This window comes from Ictidomys tridecemlineatus, chromosome 8 (genome assembly GCF_052094955.1).
Source record: "Ictidomys tridecemlineatus isolate mIctTri1 chromosome 8, mIctTri1.hap1, whole genome shotgun sequence".
Classification (NCBI taxonomy): Eukaryota; Metazoa; Chordata; class Mammalia; order Rodentia; family Sciuridae; genus Ictidomys; species Ictidomys tridecemlineatus.
Genome location: NC_135484.1, coordinates 117,277,864 through 117,295,709, shown reverse-complemented (window position 1 = coordinate 117,295,709; position 17,846 = coordinate 117,277,864). Strand labels below are relative to the sequence as shown.

General features: G+C 45.6%; 2 protein-coding genes across 3 annotated transcripts; both read right to left on the bottom strand.

The window, feature by feature from the left end:
• Nucleotides 1-1,625: 1,625 nt before the first annotated feature.
• On the bottom strand, nucleotides 1,626-6,989 carry LOC101959667 (HLA class II histocompatibility antigen, DM beta chain). 2 transcript variants are annotated; one of them, XM_005318838.4, is made up of 6 exons: nucleotides 6,706-6,989; nucleotides 4,553-4,834; nucleotides 3,865-4,149; nucleotides 2,461-2,577; nucleotides 2,267-2,302; nucleotides 1,626-1,985 (listed from the first exon to the last, which is right to left on the bottom strand). In XM_005318838.4, exons 1-6 carry the CDS (start codon nucleotides 6,758-6,760, stop codon nucleotides 1,969-1,971), a joined length of 792 nt encoding a protein of 263 aa, XP_005318895.2. In that variant the 5' UTR covers nucleotides 6,761-6,989; the 3' UTR covers nucleotides 1,626-1,968. The 2 variants fall into 2 exon arrangements, with proteins under 2 accessions (XP_005318895.2, XP_077876354.1); XM_078020228.1 differs by lacking the exon at nucleotides 2,267-2,302.
• Nucleotides 6,990-13,527: 6,538 nt separating this feature from the next.
• LOC101963772 (HLA class II histocompatibility antigen, DM alpha chain) lies at nucleotides 13,528-17,461 on the bottom strand. Its single transcript, XM_013366605.4, has 5 exons — nucleotides 17,097-17,461; nucleotides 15,403-15,687; nucleotides 14,491-14,769; nucleotides 14,131-14,259; nucleotides 13,528-13,776 (listed from the first exon to the last, which is right to left on the bottom strand). The coding sequence occupies exons 1-5, from the start codon at nucleotides 17,182-17,184 to the stop codon at nucleotides 13,772-13,774; spliced, it is 786 nt and encodes a 261-aa protein (XP_013222059.2). The 5' UTR covers nucleotides 17,185-17,461; the 3' UTR covers nucleotides 13,528-13,771.
• Between the last annotated feature and the right edge of the window lie 385 nt (nucleotides 17,462-17,846).

The window sequence follows — 17,846 nt, the reverse complement described above, 5'->3', positions numbered from 1 at the left end:
CAAGCATAGACACAACCAAAGCTCCAACCCAAACTAGCCTACAATTTCAAAAGGAATATGCTTTGTTAAATAATCAAAATCAAAAACAAGGTCAGTGAATGAAAACAAAAAATGAAAGTGAAATATAAAACCAGTAAAAATTGCGGATTAATTTCTGACGCTACATTTACCAATTACCTTCCCAGTAACATCACTCTGCTTTTTCCTATCCTGTATGGCCTTGCTCCAGGAATAACCATTTAAATTCATGAGTATTTCCCCTCCCGATGATGTCTGCTACAAACTCTTTCCAGAAAAAAAAAATGCCCCGATCGCAAGGATCTTTCTGGGGAAACAGTGGGTGCAGTGGAGATCAATTCATTGATTGGAAAAACACTGAGCAGCTACACTGGACGTGAAGTTTGTATGAACAGTGCGACCCCCCACTCTTCTCCAGCACAGGATCAGTCTAGAGCAGAGGGTTCTAGCACTGGTGACCACGTCTCCCACCCACTCACACCTACCGCGGTAAGAGTCCACAGAGAGTTTCCAAACAGCCTGTCTCTGATCCCTTCTCCCGGCTCATCGGATCCTGATGCTGTGTTCCTAGTAGTTCCCCCCCCCCCCGCCCCACCCCCACACACACACAAACACTAGACCATAACCCCTTATTCTTTCTCTACAATTCTCTGTTAAGTCCCTTCAGTATTTTTATCTCTTTTCATGTCTGGTTTCTTTTCCTTTTTGGCAATTGAGTGCCCAACTCTAATTCCAAAAACAATTCCACCTCTCATCTCTCTGTGTCCAGCAGGTGTCTCCACTGGAAAATAAATAGCACCAACCGTGTCCTCTCCTACAGGGTGAACTCTGTCCCACAACAGAGGTGCCCCCTCTGACTTCAGATGTAAAGAAATGGAAGTGCGACCTTCTAGAGAGGTATGCTCACCTACACGAGGATCTTCAGAAATATCTCCGGTAGACAAACATTGTACAGAGCTTTTTTTTTTTTTTTTGACCTTGGACAAATTTTTTAACTTCTTGGAACCTCACTTCCTTGGATTGTGGCGTAGAGGGAAATAGGTCCCTATGGGGATACTAGGAGAAGAGAAAGAGATGCAAACATGATGTACCTGGCCCAGGGCTGAGGACACGCCCTCCAGCCAGATCCCCTCCTCACTCAGGGTATAAGAAAAACAACTTGCTAGGACTCAAATCTAAAGTTGAGCTCCGCCCCCTGAATCTTGAAGTTCTGAGGTCTGCTTGGGTCTGTGATTAGGATCAAATAAAATAATGCATGTAAAAGACCTGGCACACTGCTTGCCCAGATGCCAAACAATTGATAATAGCTAATGTCACCCCGAGTGTTCAGTATATGCCAGGCATGTACTTAGCCATTTAGAAGTATTCATTTAATCCTTAAAAGACCCCTTATGGGTTAGATTGTTAGACACCCCCTCTTATTCTGTGACTCTATTCCATCACAGCTTAATTTCTTCTTATGAATTAAAAATTCAAAAATTGTCCCAGATTCTGTCGTGTCTATCTGAAAAAACGAGGAGGCACCAGCTCTTTCACTTAATGAGAGAATCAGCCTCAGCCATATTCCTTCCCCCCCAGACCCCTAGGAAAAACACACAGAAAAAAAATATATTTCCATCAGTTTATTTCTCAGAGATGACACCAGCAACTCAGTGACCTCTTTGACACAATGAGTCCCTCGGGAGGATCTTTAATCCCCTCCCTCCCCCAGATTATACTCACCCCAGAAATATAGCCTTAGACAATAATTTAATTACAGAATATTCCCAGCAATAAGCTCCCCCAAGTTGCCAAGGTTTACATAGGGAGATTGGGAAATTCAAAGAATTGGATGGAAAAAAATCTTAGGATCCAAAAGAATGTAGGGTAATTTAAGATGTTGGGGAGTGGGTATGGTAGCATCCTTAAGAGTTTGAATCTCCTCAGCATGGAAGTTGTAGGATTCTGTCTCTACGAAATGTGCCGTCCTGCAGAAGAAATAGAAAAGAGATAATAATAAGCCAACTTGACCCCATCTTTTGTTTCTATAACCATCCCATGTCAGAGCCCTTAATATAATGGTATTCAAAATTCTAGGTCAATAACTCTAATATGAAGGAACCATCTTCAGCTCCTTCCCATGGACACTCCCCTTTCCTCATTCCTGCTCCTAATCCCAACCAAAACAGCTTAAATCATGCCATGAACCCAACACCAACCCCTCTCTAACCCTCACCCCCCACAGAGGGCACACAGATCAACAAATTACCTTCTGGATAATTGGATCCAGGGAGGGGAATGTAGCCTAGGAGAGGAAGATACTTGATTATACCAGTTTTTATGGATGAAAATATCTAGTATTATTCATAACAAACAGGTAAGAGTGGGAGAATCAACCACAAACAGAAAGTGAGCAGAGGCTGGGAGCAGGTGTAAGGATGGAAGGTCAAGGGGGTCACTCACTAGAGGAGGCAGAATTCCGCCAGCTGATGCAACCAAGAGAGAAGATGATGAGGCCCAGGCCCAGAGTCACCGCAGACACAGAAACCTTCACCGTCTGTACAGGGGACAGCCCAGGTGCTGCAAAAAGTAGAAACTTACTAGAACCAGTCTCTAATACTCACTGTCAGAGCAACATAATTTCTTGCAACCTCCATCTAGAAGGTTTACAGGTCCTTTTTCCAAGCCCCACGGATCTAGTTCCCACCAACCCACTCCCAAGGAGATGACTTTCCTCTTTGAAACCTGCCATCCTGTGGATCTCTACTCCTAGAGCAACCCTGGAGAACCTATGTCCCCAGAGCTGGCACCCTAGTTTCTACTTCCTCTCTAATATGCAGCTTATGTGTCTTCTACAGCCAGATTTCTCATGCATCCTTTTAGAGGTTTGCCTCCATTCCACTCCATAGCGCTCTCCCACCCCAATTCCTAGAGCTGGTCCTATTTTGAATCATATTCCAGTTGGATTATTTCCCCCATAAAATGCACCTTCCGTCCCCCAGCGAAACTCCTTGTGCACCAGGGAGACCTACCCCAGGAGAACTTGAGGGAACATGCAAGTTCCTCTCTCTTCCTGTTCCCCAGACCCTTCAACAGCTGCCCAGAAAGACAGAGCACTCCCACCAAGGGGAGGCCTGGTTTCCACAGCCAGTCTGGAATGCTGTTCTACGGTTCCTTTCCTCATAGTCACCTTTTCTCTTCCTCATTTCTACCTCTTTCCTTTCCCAAAAATCTCCAAATCTGGGTGCTAGTTTTCTTCTTACCTTTAACAACTCCCAATCCTGGGATTGAAACAGTGGTCATTAACCTATTAGTCCCTAAGCATGCCCACCATATCTACCCTCCATGTCTTTACCACCTCATCACACTAGATAGGACAGCCTCGATTCATGGCTGCCCCACCAGGAGAGAGCTCCCTTTCCTCTTCTACCTTCATTAGTTCTTCAACTCCCATTCCTGACCTGACAACAGAATAGTTGAAGTCTAACCAGTTGCTTATGGTAGTGAATTCCAATGCTTGGTTCTGAATGTGTGGTTCCCAAATCTACATCCTCTTTCTAGGACAATCATGTTCTCCTCCCACTGTCAGTACAAGACACAGCAATATCAACCACACCACGATAGCAACAATGACAATAACTAACTCTTTACACTCCTTTATCCCATTGCCCCATCTCTGGTCATAAACCCTCCATAAGTTTTTCCAGACTCGCCTCCAGTTTATGGCATCCCCCTCTGATCCATATGAACCATGCATGTCTCCACATCTCACACCCTTTGCCCAAATACTCATGTTTTTTTTTTCAACCAATAACTTCTAATATCTCTCTTCTTTTCTCTGATTCCTCCTGTCTACCATACACTTACTCCAGTCCTGAAAGATTGGCCCAGGATTCCCAAAATGCTCCACCACACAAGTATAGATGTCCCCATAAGAAGGGGTTAGGGGTAAATGGGAAACGGTCTGGTACGTCCAGTCTCCATTGGGCTGGGAAGTCTTCTGAGCACTGTTGTTAGGGTTGATAAGCTGCCCATTCTTCATCCACGTGATGGTCACCTCAGCTGGATAGAAACCCCACACATAGCAGGCCAGCATCACAGGCTCCCTTGTGTTAAAAGGAGTGGTTTGGGCTACTTGCACAGATGGTGGTCCTACATAGAAGGAAAAACATGATCACAAAGGTGACATTCTGGCTTTCTCTCCAACCTGATTTCTTTCCCATTTCAACTCTTCATAGATTTTGCCAAACTACTTTCCACGCTCACCACCCTGTAACGAGCCACTGCTTCAAGGGGAGGCATTACATTTACATCTGCTTCACTGCTTCTTCCCTTGCATTCCTTCATTGCCTTCATTCAATGCACTAATCTTTTTTACTCCAAGATCATGTTCAATCACAATTGATAAATGCCAGGTCTGACCCATAAGCTCTCTTGGAAGTCACTGTAGCTTCTTTCCTGCTCCAATCTCAAACCCCTTGGCTGCTAAGGGATCTTCCCTACCCACCCCCCAACTGTGCTTCCCCATAGCCCCTCTGCACCCCTCTCTTCTTACGTGTTCTGTTGGTCAGTGATTTCCAGAAGGGCTGGGTGTGTGTGGCACAATCCTGCAGTCCGTTGCGCAAGCGCTGCAGCAGGTTATCGTTTTGGTTGAGGTATTGTGAGATTTGTTGGGCCAATGGATACAGTGTTCCAAATTCACAAGGGGCTATTTTCCCCTCTTCTGGATTCCAGCAGGCCAAGAGGTCCTTGTTGAAGGAGATACAATATGTGAAGTCCTTTGGATTCCTGTCATCATCCAAGAGACAGGTGCTTTCCACATGGGCCACAAAGCCACCTAGAGGAGCCAGAGGAGGAGGGGTAGGTATGACATACTTAAAAATGTGTTCTCTGGACAGGCACAGTGGCACACACCTGTAATCCCAGCGGCTCGGGAGGCTAAGGCAGGAGGATCGCAAGTTCAAAGCCAGCCTCATCAAAAGCAAGGCACTAAGCAACTCAGTGAGACCCTGTCTCTAAATAAAATACAAAATGGGGTTGGGGATGTGGCTCAGTGGTTGAGCGCCCCTGAGTTCAATCCCCAATACCACACACAAAAAAAAAAATGTGTTTTCTTTCTCCTGTTCCTGGCACAAAGTTCCTAAATGCTTGTGATTTCACGAGCAATGGTACAGGGTGTTAAAAGCATCTTTTGTTCCAATATTTGGTTTGACTAGTTCCTGATGCAGAGTTCCTTATCCCTTGAAATTTCCTAGCAGTGTCTTTTGTTTGAATGAGGTGACTCTTGGTGGACTCCGATGAGGGATGGACATTGGAAAGTTCAAGCCCTGATTAGAAGCGTGGAACTTTTATCCCCATCTCCTATCATTCAGGAATGGGAGAAGGGCTGGAAGCTCTTCAATCAGTCATGCCTATGTGATGAGGTCTCATAAACCCCTATGAAATTCTGAGCCCACATGTCAGGTGGGAGGCACACCCCAACTCCATGGAGACGTTTGGGGATCTGGCCTATGTACCTTTTCACCTGGTGTCTCACCTCTACCCTTTAAACTAGTCTTTGTAATAAATCAATAATAGTAAGCTATTTTCCTAGGTTCTATGAGCCTGTCTAGTGAATTATCAAACTCCAGGAGGGGATCATGGAAAATTCTGATTTGTAGCCAAGTTGGATGGAAGTTGTGGGCCTTCTAACCTGGGGTCCTTCTAGTTGTGAGTGACCTCTGAAGTGGGGGAAGTCTTGTGTGACTGAGCCCTTAGCCTGTGGGGACTATGTGTCACCATGGAATTGTACCCAGCAGGTCTAGGATAAATGGTTGGAGGAGGTAGGGGGGAACCTACCCATCTGGTCACAGAACACATAGATATAAACACACAGAAGAAAAAAACACACGGGTTTTCTTGTATTCAGCTGGGAACCCAAACCTCAGTTATACCCAAAGATTTCTCACTTTGGGAAGCCTCTACTGACCATGCTTCCATGCTGGAGTCTCTAGAAGCCCCAACTGAGGAGAATAGATGCAAGAGCAGAGAAGTTTTTAGATCCTGTTTCCTCATTATGTGAGACTAAGTACTGGGATAGGAGCAGCCCATGATTATTTGCATGATTAAACATTAAAAGTTACCCCAAACAGAGACCTTCAGTAAGGCAAATGATTGAAAGGGAGAAAAGGGGTGAAGAAGAAAAAAAAGCCTTTTTCTGTGCTGGAAATATTATTAACTATTCATTGCATTTCTATTTATGAAGCACTTGCTATGTGCCAGGCACAGTGCTAGGAGATGGAGATGCAGCCATTGTCCTGGCCAACTTTGCAGCAGGGGATAGACATTACACAACTAGCTACACCGCTTGGTTATTATTAAAATTGCTGCAAGTCTCAGGTACTACGGAGCCTATGGCAGGAGGATCACAAGTTTAATGCTAGCCTGGGAAACTTAGTGAGATCCTGTCTCAAAATAAAAAATAAAAAAGGGCTGGGGATGTAGCTCAGTGGTAGAGCACTTGCCTTGCATGCACAAGGCAGCCCTGGTTTCAATTCCCAGTACTGGAAAAAAAAAAAATGCTGCAAAAGTACAGTACAAAGAGCTATAGGAATAACAAAGTAGAGAGACCAACTAGTCCAGGTTGCCCAAACCCAATAACAAAACCGAACAGCCTTGCCCTAAAAGAGGAGCAGGGAATGAGAGGGTCCCAGGAAGGAAGATGCTTACCTGCTCCTGTGCAGCCCAGGCTGAGGCCCAGCAGCAGCGGCAGGAGTGTAGTCATGCTCTGGTAGACACAGGGGATTCCAGCCCCAGGACCAGCTCATACAGGGCCTTGGGTCCTTTTCTGTTCTGGAAGCGCCAATCTGGGTAAATGATCTCCACACACTGAGCAGAATAGGGTATTGATCCTCACTAGATGAGTGTTTGGGGGCTAGCCAGCCCCTAGATACTAAAACTGATCCTACCAACTCAGTCCCCTGTCCCAGAGTTGTCAGATTAACTCGGTAGGTGGGGACAAATGTAAAGACAAATTGCTGCTGAGTTCTCAGCCTAGCATCATCAGTTACCAGGTAAACCTTGTCCTGCCATAGGCTTAGACAGCCGGACTCCTAGAGACACACATACACTCTCTCTCTCTCTCTCTCTCTCTCTCTCTCTCTCTCTCTCTCTCTCTCTCTCAAATTCCTGGACTTTCTTTCTAAATCTTTCTTGTGAAACAAAACCGTAGTTGATTTCCCAAGGTCAGTGGAAGGAATAATCCCAACATTTCAAGGATACGTATGGCCTGGACTTTCTCCTCCTAATACCCTCCTAAAGAACCCAGGGGCACTAGACCACTGAGCCACATCCTCAGTCCTATTTTATATATTGAGACAGCATCTCACTGAGTTGCTTAGCACCTCACTTTTGCTGAGGCTGGCTTTGAATTTGCAATACTCCTGTCTCAGCTTCTGGGATTATAGGCGTGTGCCACCGTGCCCAGCCAGAGACTCCTTCTTGTCCCTTAAAAGACAGTTACATGGGGAAATAAAACATAAACCCTTGATCTGTCTGTCACCCCTGTGGCAGAGGCAGAGCTGCTTAGAAGGAAGAAGGCGCAGAGAGAGTGCAGAGTGGACTGCTTTCAAAGCAAGACTGCAGAAGAAAGGAAGTAGTTCCACTTTTGAGACAGGGACAGGACAGGAAAGTCCCCCCAGGCCTCCTTGCTTCTCCCATTCTAGCCAGTCAAGCTTTGTTTCTCCCTCACCTGTAACAGCTGTCTTCTGGAGACAGGAAACTAACCTCCTATGCTCAGAGCCATCTCTGGGGGAGACCGCAGGGCAATTCCACTAAAGCCCTTGGGTGAATAGCTGGCCCTGGGTCTAAAACTCACCTGTCTTCCCCCAAATTCTAAATTCCCTTGAGTGTCTCCCCCTATAGTCCCTTCTGTCCCAAGGCAGGTGAATGCATTATGAACACCACCAAAACAGTGAGAGGAAGCTTCCCAGCTATTACTCCCCTGGAAAAGACAGATTTTATTTAGGTGCCAGGAATTGAATTTGGGGCCTTTCGCGTGTTAATCAAGCTCCCTTTTACTGAGCTATGTCCCCACCCAGCCCTGAAAAGACAGATTTTAAATGGAAATTCACTCTTTTTTTTTTTTTTTTTAAAGAGAGAGTGAGAAAGGAGAGAGAGAGAGAGAGAGAGAGAGAGAGAGAGAGAGAGAGAGAGAGAATTTTTTTTAATATTTATTTTTTAGTTCTCGGCAGACACAACATGTTTGTATGTGGTGCTGAGGATCGAACCCGGGCCGCATGCATGCCAGGCAAGCGCACTACCACTTGAGCCACATCCCCAGCCCCATGGAAATTCACTCTTTACCCCATTGTGAGCTATACAGTTGATGAATTCTTTTTTTTTTTTTTTTAGAGAGAGAGAAGAGAATTCTTAACTTTTATTTTTTAGTTCTCGGCGGACACAACATCTTTGTTTGTATGTGGTGCTGAGGATCGAACCCGGGCCGCACGCATGCCAGGCGAGCGCGCTACCGCTTGAGCCACATCCCCAGCCCCTGATGAATGTTTTTCATCCTAAACTTAAAACCCTAAATTGACTTCCTTCTGCTCCCCAGCAGGCTCCAGGGCTACCTGTTCTCACCTTAGTTTCTGAAAGCTGTTGTATTAAATAGTAGACTAAACAGAAAAGGGTCAGGAGGGAGTCCCCCAACACCACACTTACCCGCCCACTGCCAAAGTCCCTGAGCTAAAGAAAATCTGGTATTTATGAAGAAAAAGGGGTGGGGGGACATGTACCAAAAATGAATTCAAAGATTAATGTCAGGAACAAAAGATTTATTTTGTGTAACTAATTAAGATTAACTGAAATTCTGCCTGTATTTCCCAACTATACCCATGCTTTGTGCCCACCTTGATTACAGACTCTGACCCCTGTAAGGAACCATCAGGTGTGTTTAAGTAGGCAGAACCTAGGTGGTGAGTCCAAAATTTGTTGAATTTCAACTATGTAACAGATACTATTCTAGGTAGGTCTTTTAAATGCTATCTCATTTAATCTTAAAAGACTTGTTAAGTGTCTTTCTTCATTTATTCTCTTTTCTTTCTTTTTTAAAAATTTAATCTAGGGGCACCTAACCACTGAGCCACATCCCCAGCTCTTTTTATTTTTTATTTTGAGACAAGGTCCAGGATTTTAATAAGTTGCCTAGAACTTGCTAAGCTTCTGAGTCTGGCTTCAAACTTGCAATCCTCCTACCTCAGCCTTCCAAGGAACTGGATTACAGGCATGCAACACCACACCTGGCTCAACTGTCTTCATTTTATAGATTTGAAAACAGATCCAGAGATTCACATCTAAGGTCTAGAGGATTTAACTTATTTTCTTCTAACACACACACACACACACACACACACACACACACACACACAGTGCCAAGCTTCATTCCCTCTTCAGCTATAACAAGTGTGCTCACATACTTAAATACCTCCTGGAACTGGGATGGCCCAAATAAGGGAAGTTAGTAAGAACTCGGTTGAGAAAAGGAGGAAGAAAAGGGCCACAATCCACACCCAATCCATCCAAGATTCGTCTTTCCTGTGCGCAGAGTTCCTTCTGCTTTTAAAACCACTCTCATCCACTTTCTGGTTTTCATTTTTTTCTCTTGTTGTTTTTCTCTTGTTTGTTTGGTACTGGGGATTGAAGCTGGGAACGCTCTACCTCTGTTCTACATCCCCAGACACCACCACCCCACCTTTTTTTTTTTTGAGACAGGTCTCACTAACTTGCCCAATCTGGCCTAGAACCTGTGATCCCCTTGCCTCCGTCTCTTAAGTAGCTAGAATTACAGGCATGAGTCACCACGTTCAGCCCACTTTCTCTTAAGACAGTTTCAAAATTATGCAAATCCTGCCCCCCCCCCACCTAAACTTCCTCCTCACATTCCTCCCCATCCCTTCCAAGTAGATAGTGAGCCTGAACTTGCAGGAGCCAGGTCTTGGCATCCTTTTCAAAGTCTACAAAGCCTGTCCCTGGCAAAGGACTGCGTGCTATGCAGTCCCGTGCCATCAGGATGTGGCCATCACCTGTGGCAGTGAGGCTGATCGGAGTTCCCTCCTGTGACTGGGTCTGGCTCCGACAGTCAAAGGAGATGTGAAACCTTTTGTGAAGCAGCAGCAGCAGGAAATGGTAGGAGGAGATTTCGCTTCTCTATTCATGTGAACACTGAGAGATTTTTAGAATAAGGCTGGAGAAAAAACCACCCAGAGACCTGTGCTCAGTGAAGCAGTTTCTTCTTTCCTCTTCTCCCAACCACTATTTTTACAGATGTAGTTCTGTCTTCCCACTTCCAGCCAACTCAAAATGATATTTCAACTGTCCTGTCCATTGCTGCTTTTTTGATCATGATTTATGCAGCAATAGGAAGGAGTGGAACTCTAGGCAGATTCCCACACGTATCCTTCTTTTAAGGCCACTATGCAAGACCCCGAGGATGAGTCTTCTGCTTTCCTGCTGCCTCTTCCCCTAGCCTGGTACCATATTCCTGCAGTGGATGAACCCCAGTATTTATGTGCAAAATGCAATGGGGAATGCCTGGTGGGAGATAGGGACACTGACTTCATATCATCTTGCTTGAGGTCAGTTGGGGAGTGGGAACAAACACCTATAGAAAGAAGAATTGATGTTAAACCAAGAAAGGAATAAAGCCGGTGGACTTAAAAGGGAGAAAAGAAGTGGTTGTAGGCATGACGGGCAGGGAGTTCTCTAGATCCAGGGACACTGGAGGTGAGCCACTGGGCTGGATCCATGTGGGAGAGGAAGGTAGTTGGCACTGCAGTCCTGGCACATAGCCCCCAAACCTAATAGTGCCATGAGATGCTGGAGGGGGTCTACAAGGCACATGGTAGGCTGAAACAGAAACAAGCTACTATCATCACTGCAATTGCCTGTTAAAAGAAGTCATTTGTCTTTTCCTGAAAGTATGGCCATAACAATATGAAGCTCTTCTGGGCACTTCCTAAAACCACTCAGTGTACATTCTCAGGTTCCTCTTCTGGACAGATGGTTTTAACTTAAGCTTCCATTTTATAAACAGAAAAAAAAATCATTCAACCAGTCAATCATTTGCAATCTAAAACCAATAGCATGGGACCACTGGGTTTTGACTGCCAAAATTAGATAATTCTATTCAGGTAAAGAATTTTATGCAAAGTTAGTTGAAGAGCAGCAAACTGGAAGAAGGCATTAGAAATATCCATACCACCGAAGGTTATTACATAGAATATACATATCCCCAAATGCATGACAAAAAGACAGAAAATGTCATTTTCAAATCGACAAAAGATATCAATCAACGATTCACAGAGAAAGAACTCAATGGAAAGAAGACCAGCCTTGCTAGGAGTGAGAGAAAGGCAAATTAAAACAATGAGATACCACTCTACGACCACCATGTGGCCAACATTTGAAAGTCAAATATGTCAAGTGTTAATGAAGACAAAGGGAAATGAGAACTATCTTGCTGTGATAGTAAATTGTTTCTGAGTTTTGAATTAGAGAAACTATAAACTGGCTGAGTTAAAAAAAAAAAAAGGTAACATTAGGAAACAAGGCCACATATATTTGAGAGTAAAGTCTGGGTTGAGAGCTCAAAGACTGGGACGAGTTTCATAAAGATCAGTTAGGGCTGGAGGATTCAGATAAGTTCACGAAGAGGTTGAAGGTGAGCTGGACCTCCAGTTGGTTAAGAGGGGAATGAGCTGAACAGAGTGAAGAAGGCATTGAGTGAGAGGAAAGAGCCTGGAGAAATGCTCTAAAGGAGGAACAGAGAGAAGGTTCATCCAAGAATGGGATTCCTGGGCTGGGGGTGTAGCTCAGTGGTAGAACGCTTGCCCAGCCCATGTGAAGCACCAGGATGGGATCCATGTTGGGCATAATGGGTAATATTTATCTGATAGAAGAAGTGCATAAGATCAGAGAGGGTCTTAAATGCTTTTAGAGTATTTAAGTGACAATGTCATCAAATGTTTGATGAGAAAGCTTCTAATCTAAGTCCATTATTTGACAGAGGAGGAATTTGAGACCCAGAGAGGGATAGTGACTTGTCTAAGATCAGACAGCACGGAAAAAGCAATTGTAAGCTTAGACTAGCAGGAAATTGCTGCATACATTGGAAAATAGAACAGAAATTAGGAGGAACTAGACAAGGGTCTGATTCAGAGAGATAAAATGAGAATAAAAACATATAAAGAAAGAATACAATACTGAAGGTAGATTCAAAGTGTTTCAGAAAAGAAAAAAAAAAGTCAATGATGCTACTAAGCTCTGTGAAATTCAAGATAGTGATAATGCTAAGTCCCTGTGCTTCTTTTCTATATGCCAAACTCTATTCTCAGCATTCTACATATATTAACTTGTTTAAAATTCATAACAACCTATAAGCTGGACACAATCTTTACGATCATCCTTTTAGAGAAATGACACCCAGGCACAGAGAGGTTAAGTGACTTGTCCAAGGTCACACCTCTAAAAATTGAGTTTTGATTGAATTCCCGGCAGTCTGGATCTGGAGTTCATACTTTTTAACCAGTTTACATGCTGCTCTTAGAAACAAAATAGTTCAGGGGACAGTCTAACTCCTGGAATGAATTGGGTATTTTCCCCTCGATTAGACTCTGATACAATTCAAAGAACACAGACTCCCTTACCAAGACCAAAATAATTTCACTCTTCACCTTAATGCCATCCCATCCTCCAAAGCAACTTCCAGAATGGAGTGAGAAATAAGGGAAGTAAGAGATAAAGCACATGCAAAGCAATTTCCCACCAGTGATCACGCACCGCCCACTCTTGCTATCTGCCCAGGACAGCACTGTCACGGTTCTCCTTGGACAGTTCACTTAGGCTAAAGAACAGATGGTTGGGAAGAGCACATGAATTCTTTACCCTAGGCCACTCCAAACAGAATCAATCTGATGGAGTCAGAAGAACACTTGGGGTCTTCTCCTTCCCACTCCTGAGCTCCTATTTGTCCAATTATGGTCGGGTTGGAGGGGGTTATGTGTTCCTCAAGGAAGCCTGCACTAGACAGTCATTTTCACAAGTAGAGTACAAAAAAATATGCAGCTTTCTCAACCATTTTGTGAGCAGATTATCAGAAAGTAGTTCTTATCCTTCAGGTATTTTGCACAAGCTGAGAGGAGTAAAAGCTGTCGTCACGTTGGGACCAGGGAAAAGGAGTTCTCAGCTAAGGAGCCCAGGAGGGAGGGGTTTTTCCCTGTTTCCCTCCCTAATGAGGGCAAGCTGTGTTCAGGCCAAGGCATGTCTAATTTGAAATGACAACCCACTCAAGTTGAGGTCTCCAGGAACAAACATCATGGGTTAAGAAAGATGCTACACTGGAGGGGGGGATGGGCTGGGGGGCGCTCAGTGGCAGAGCAACTGCCCAGCATGCACGAGGCCAGGGTTTCATCCCCAGTACTACAAAAAAAAAAAAAAAAGAAAAAGAAAGAAAGAAAGAAAGAAAAGAAGAGAAAAAGAAAGACGCTACACTGATAAAAATAATCTGAGATTTATTGCCTGAAGTAAGAAGGTGTCGTTGTGACAGGCCACTCTGGGCTCCTCTGGATGCAAACTCAGGAACAGCAGAGCCTCCGGCTGAAAAACCTACATGCACACTCCCCAGGAGAGTCCCAGGGACTTCTGTTCTGAGGAAAGATCTTGGGCAGGATGTGAGAAACCTGAGGATCCCCTGCTTGAATGGCTGAAGGTGTTGGCATCAAACTCCGATCAAAAAGAATCAGTCTGAGGAGAGAGGGATGGAGGAAAGCCATTAGAAGGATCCCCCTCCTCCCCAAAGGCCTCCCTCTGCCCCCAGCACACCCTCCTCAGACTGGTCTCTCCTTCCCAAATCATCTCCAAGCACCTTCCCTACAAGTCCCCATACCACTCCTCCCCCACTCAAAGCCATTCCCATGATGCATAACTATATGACTGGGTCCCCAGCCAGGAGGATGTGCCCCTGTGGTGCTGGACACAGGCCCCCACACCGAGGGGTCTGTCAATCACTGGACACCCTCCCCCATGCCACAGGATGATCCTGGCATGCCCACGCATGCACCACTCCATCTGGCTCACCCATCCCTCCAGATGACATACCACCTGAGCAAGGCTTCCGGAAATAGATGATGAGGACAGTGCCCACAACGATGCCCAGCACGCCCAAGGCAAAGGCTATGCCACACAGCACATTCTCCAGGAAATCTGAAGGCAAGGCATTCTGGGGCACTGGAAAAGGAGAGGGACAGGTCAGCCTGGACACCTGGCTAGGGAGTCCTCTCCCCAGAGGAGGGACTTAGGTGGCTGGGATGATGAAAGAGAAACTCGGGCCTGGGAGATCAGGGTTGGCTAGAGCAAGAGTGTTCTAAACGAGGCCCGAGTAGAGAAAGAAGGCCCCTCCAATGGGTCTACCCCTCTTTGCCCTCCAAGGACCAGTCTTGTGGCGGAAAGGGGTCTTACCCCAATAGGCAAATGTTGTGTGGCGGTCAATTTCATGAGTCACGATGCAGGAGAAAAGGTCATAGGGTTCCGGTGTGAAGTTTAAATAAGAAAAGGCCTGGAAGGTGAGTCCATCCATAGCTGAGACAAAAGTGGGCCCAACTCCTTCCACAGGGACCGAATTATGCTGCCAGTTCACCGTCAACGTGGGCGGGAAGAGATTACTGATAAAGCAGACCAGCGTGTTGGGTTTGCCAAACTCCAGGGGCTTCATTGTGAACACCTCAGCAACAGGGTAACCTGGTGGGAGACCGGGGTGTTAGGGGGAAAAAGGACAAGATCAGATGGTACCCCCGTGTTTGGACAAGGCGAGGCACCTGGAGGGGAGGGGCAGGAGGAGTCAGTGGGTGGGGATTTGGGGCTAGAAAAAAGGGAGGGGCAGGGACTCTGAGGGAGACTTCCAGGCAAGAATAGCAACTGGACCCAACAGCAGAGCCAGATCCAAGCCACCCTGCAGGCCTCTGCCCTGACTGTTGATGAGTGTTTTTTTTTTTAACTTCTTTTCTAAATCTCACATTGATATCAATCAAGCACTGTCTTCTCATTAAAATACAAGCACATCATCAGATCCTTTCAATCTCTCTTCCATCTTGCTGAGCCCAGTATCACAAGTGCTAATATTCAGTAGGCATCAACTGGTCCCTGTTGAAATCATTAAGTTTAATAAATGGTTTTGAATGCCTACTATATGCCAGGTACAATCTACCCACCACAGAGGGCAGGGTGCAGACTTTAACTTGCAGAAAAAGAAAGATCCTAGGGGAGAACGAGAAAACCTAAGAGATGGGAAGGGTGGGAGGGGAATAGCTCAGTGCATAGATTAATGAGGGTAAGAGTGCAGACCTCCAACCTCTGCCCCCCCAAAACCCTGACCTCTGGACACTGGAATTTGCCCTTCAAGTTCGGGGCCTATTTTCTCAATCATTGCTTCACAGAATCCTTTGTCGAATACAATGGCAGAGGCATCTCTTTGATCCTGAGCCCAGTCAGCAAATTCAGGGAGACGGGGCACCCGAGTATTCCGGGAAAAGTCGAAGGAGAAAAGCAAGTCTTCGTCGTAGGTCTCAGTGAGCCCTATGCTGGGACTCCCATCCTGGCAGAACACAGTGTGTCGGAATGTGTGGTTTTGCAGGTCATCCCGCCACAGTGGAGCAGGAGCTGCAAAGAGAGGGACAGGGCAAGTTTCAGGGAGGTGAGAGCATCCTCCTTTACTTTTTTTTGTTGTTGTTTTGATGAGCTAGTGTGGAGTACTGAGGATTGAACCCAGAGGTGCTCTTCCACTGAGCTACATCCCCAGACCTTTTTACTTTTTATTTTGAGACAGGGTCTCACCAAGTTACCCAGGATGATCTCAAACTTGCCCTTCTCCTGTCTCAACCTCCTGAGTGGCTGGAATTACAAGCGTGCACCACCACCCCTGGCGCTTCCTCCCTTCTCAGGCCATGAGGCAGAGATGTGGTGGAAGGCTCCTGTGCCTGTCACATAGTCTCCCTAGTCCAACTAGGGTAAAGAAAAAAGTTAAGGAATAGCTCCAAACCTTCCTCGCCCATAAAAAGTTTAAAGTCCCATAAAGTGTTTAAAGTTGTAAAATGCAGAAAGGTCTACCGTCTTAAGCAACCAATGTGTGTTTAAGTCACAGAAGCACCAGCAGAGAGGACAGGTGAAAACTGAAACGCAGCTCACACAGTGCTCACCAAGCCATGCAGCTAGCACAGGGGTCCTCCTCCCAAAGGGGATACCTTTGTCTAATTCACAGAAGGCCACCCTCTGGACTCTAGAAAGCCATGGATAGCTTCTCTGTCTTAGAAGAGAAGGAGAAAGAATGGTCATGGCCTCCCTAAGTCATAATGACACTGTCCTAGCCTACTCCAGTCACACATGCAAACTGAAATCCCAGCCTCCAGATTCTCTTCAATCATGTCATCAGCACCAAGTCTCTATGAAAATGTCTTTCTCACCTAAACCCTCCAGATCACACAATGACAGAATTTGGGGAAGTGACTCCCTGGCTGCAGGAAATAATCCCTTTTCTTTAAAACTCTAGGCTGAAAGCCCCCAAGCCAGCAGGAAACCTTCTACCCCATGCCTAATACATAGACATTTATAGTGAGAGGGATCTTCCAGGTTACACTTCCATTCTGCCAGGTCCTTTACAGAGAAGAAACTAAGGAGCAATAAAGTGGAGAGACTTTTCCAGAATCACAAGGTGAGTTGACAAGAGTCGAGTCTTATCCTGAGTGGAGGAATGGAAATAACTTTTGCTTTGCTCAAATCTCAGTTCTGCTAACTTTCCAACTGTGTGAACTTGCACAAGTTACTTAAATTCCCCGAGTCTCATTTTCTCATCTGTAAAGTGGATAAAATCATCTCTGCTTCAAGAGAGTATCTTCAATGGAACACGTAAAACACCTGACACTGGTTACCACCCAAGTCCACAGTTGTTGCCATAAACTCATAAATCTTCCCACCACTTAAAAGCATGAGTCTCTTCTTCCCATGCTCTTGGGGATGGGATCCCCCAACTCTAACATCCTCAGGATGGAAGTAAAGGGGAGGCATTATCTTACCTGCAGGGGTGGCCCAGGAGTGGGGCAGCAGCCACAGAAGCCTTAGCAGCTGAAGCAGCGTAGCTCCCTGGCTCTGCTCATGATCCATATCTTCACACCACACAGTAGGTAGTGCTACCAACAGGCAGACCCAGGTCTCCAACTCCCTCCCCCAGAGAGTAGTCTTAGATTATGTTTTGCTAGTTCATCTCCAATAGTTGCCCTTGTCATTTTGGGTAAACCAATCACAGAAGTGTAGGATTCAGCATCATGAGTCACTAGGGAGAGATCTAGGGCCAGCAACCTTCTGAAGACTTGGCTCTTCTGAAGACTAGGTCCAGTGTGGTGTGTCACTGGGCTGAGCCGCCAGCTGAGGAATGTCTGCCTCCTGGTGGAGCTCTCCTCATAGCCTCAGGCTGCTGGCTCTTCAGACCAGTGCCATCTTGTGGCAGAATGCTGCGGTGGGTGGCGCATCTTTGCTCAGCAAATTCCTAGTGTTCTTCAGACCCCGCCTCTTCCTCCCTTCCAACCCCTCTCCTTCGCAGAAAGATTATTCTCCTGCAGGCATTAGTTCTAATTCATTCTGTAGAAATACATTGAAAAAGTAATAAGTGCTAGGGATGAGGCCCAGTACTAGAAATGCAAAGACGATTATAGTAGTCCCCCCATATCAAAGGTAGCAGCACTTCCTGAGGTTTCAGTTTCCTGCAATCAACTTGGGTCCAAAAATATTAAATAGAAAATTCCAGAAATAAACAATAAGTTGTAAAT

Coding starts and splice junctions, on each gene's coding strand:
- LOC101963772 (XM_013366605.4), bottom strand. CDS start 17,184: ATGGATCATGAGCAGAGCCAGGGAGCTACGCTGCTTCAGCTGCTAAGG. Junction 14,770..15,402: donor GCAAATTCCAGTGTCCAGAG/GTCAGGGTTTTG, acceptor GTCTCCCACCAG/GTTACCCTGTTGCTGAGGTG. Junction 14,260..14,490: donor CACAACATTTGCCTATTGGG/GTAAGACCCCTT, acceptor CTCCTTTTCCAG/TGCCCCAGAATGCCTTGCCT.
- LOC101959667 (XM_005318838.4), bottom strand. CDS start 6,760: ATGACTACACTCCTGCCGCTGCTGCTGGGCCTCAGCCTGGGCTGCACA. Junction 4,150..4,552: donor ATCACTGACCAACAGAACAC/GTAAGAAGAGAG, acceptor CCTTCTATGTAG/GACCACCATCTGTGCAAGTA. Junction 2,578..3,864: donor GCCAATCTTTCAGGACTGGA/GTAAGTGTATGG, acceptor TACTTTTTGCAG/CACCTGGGCTGTCCCCTGTA.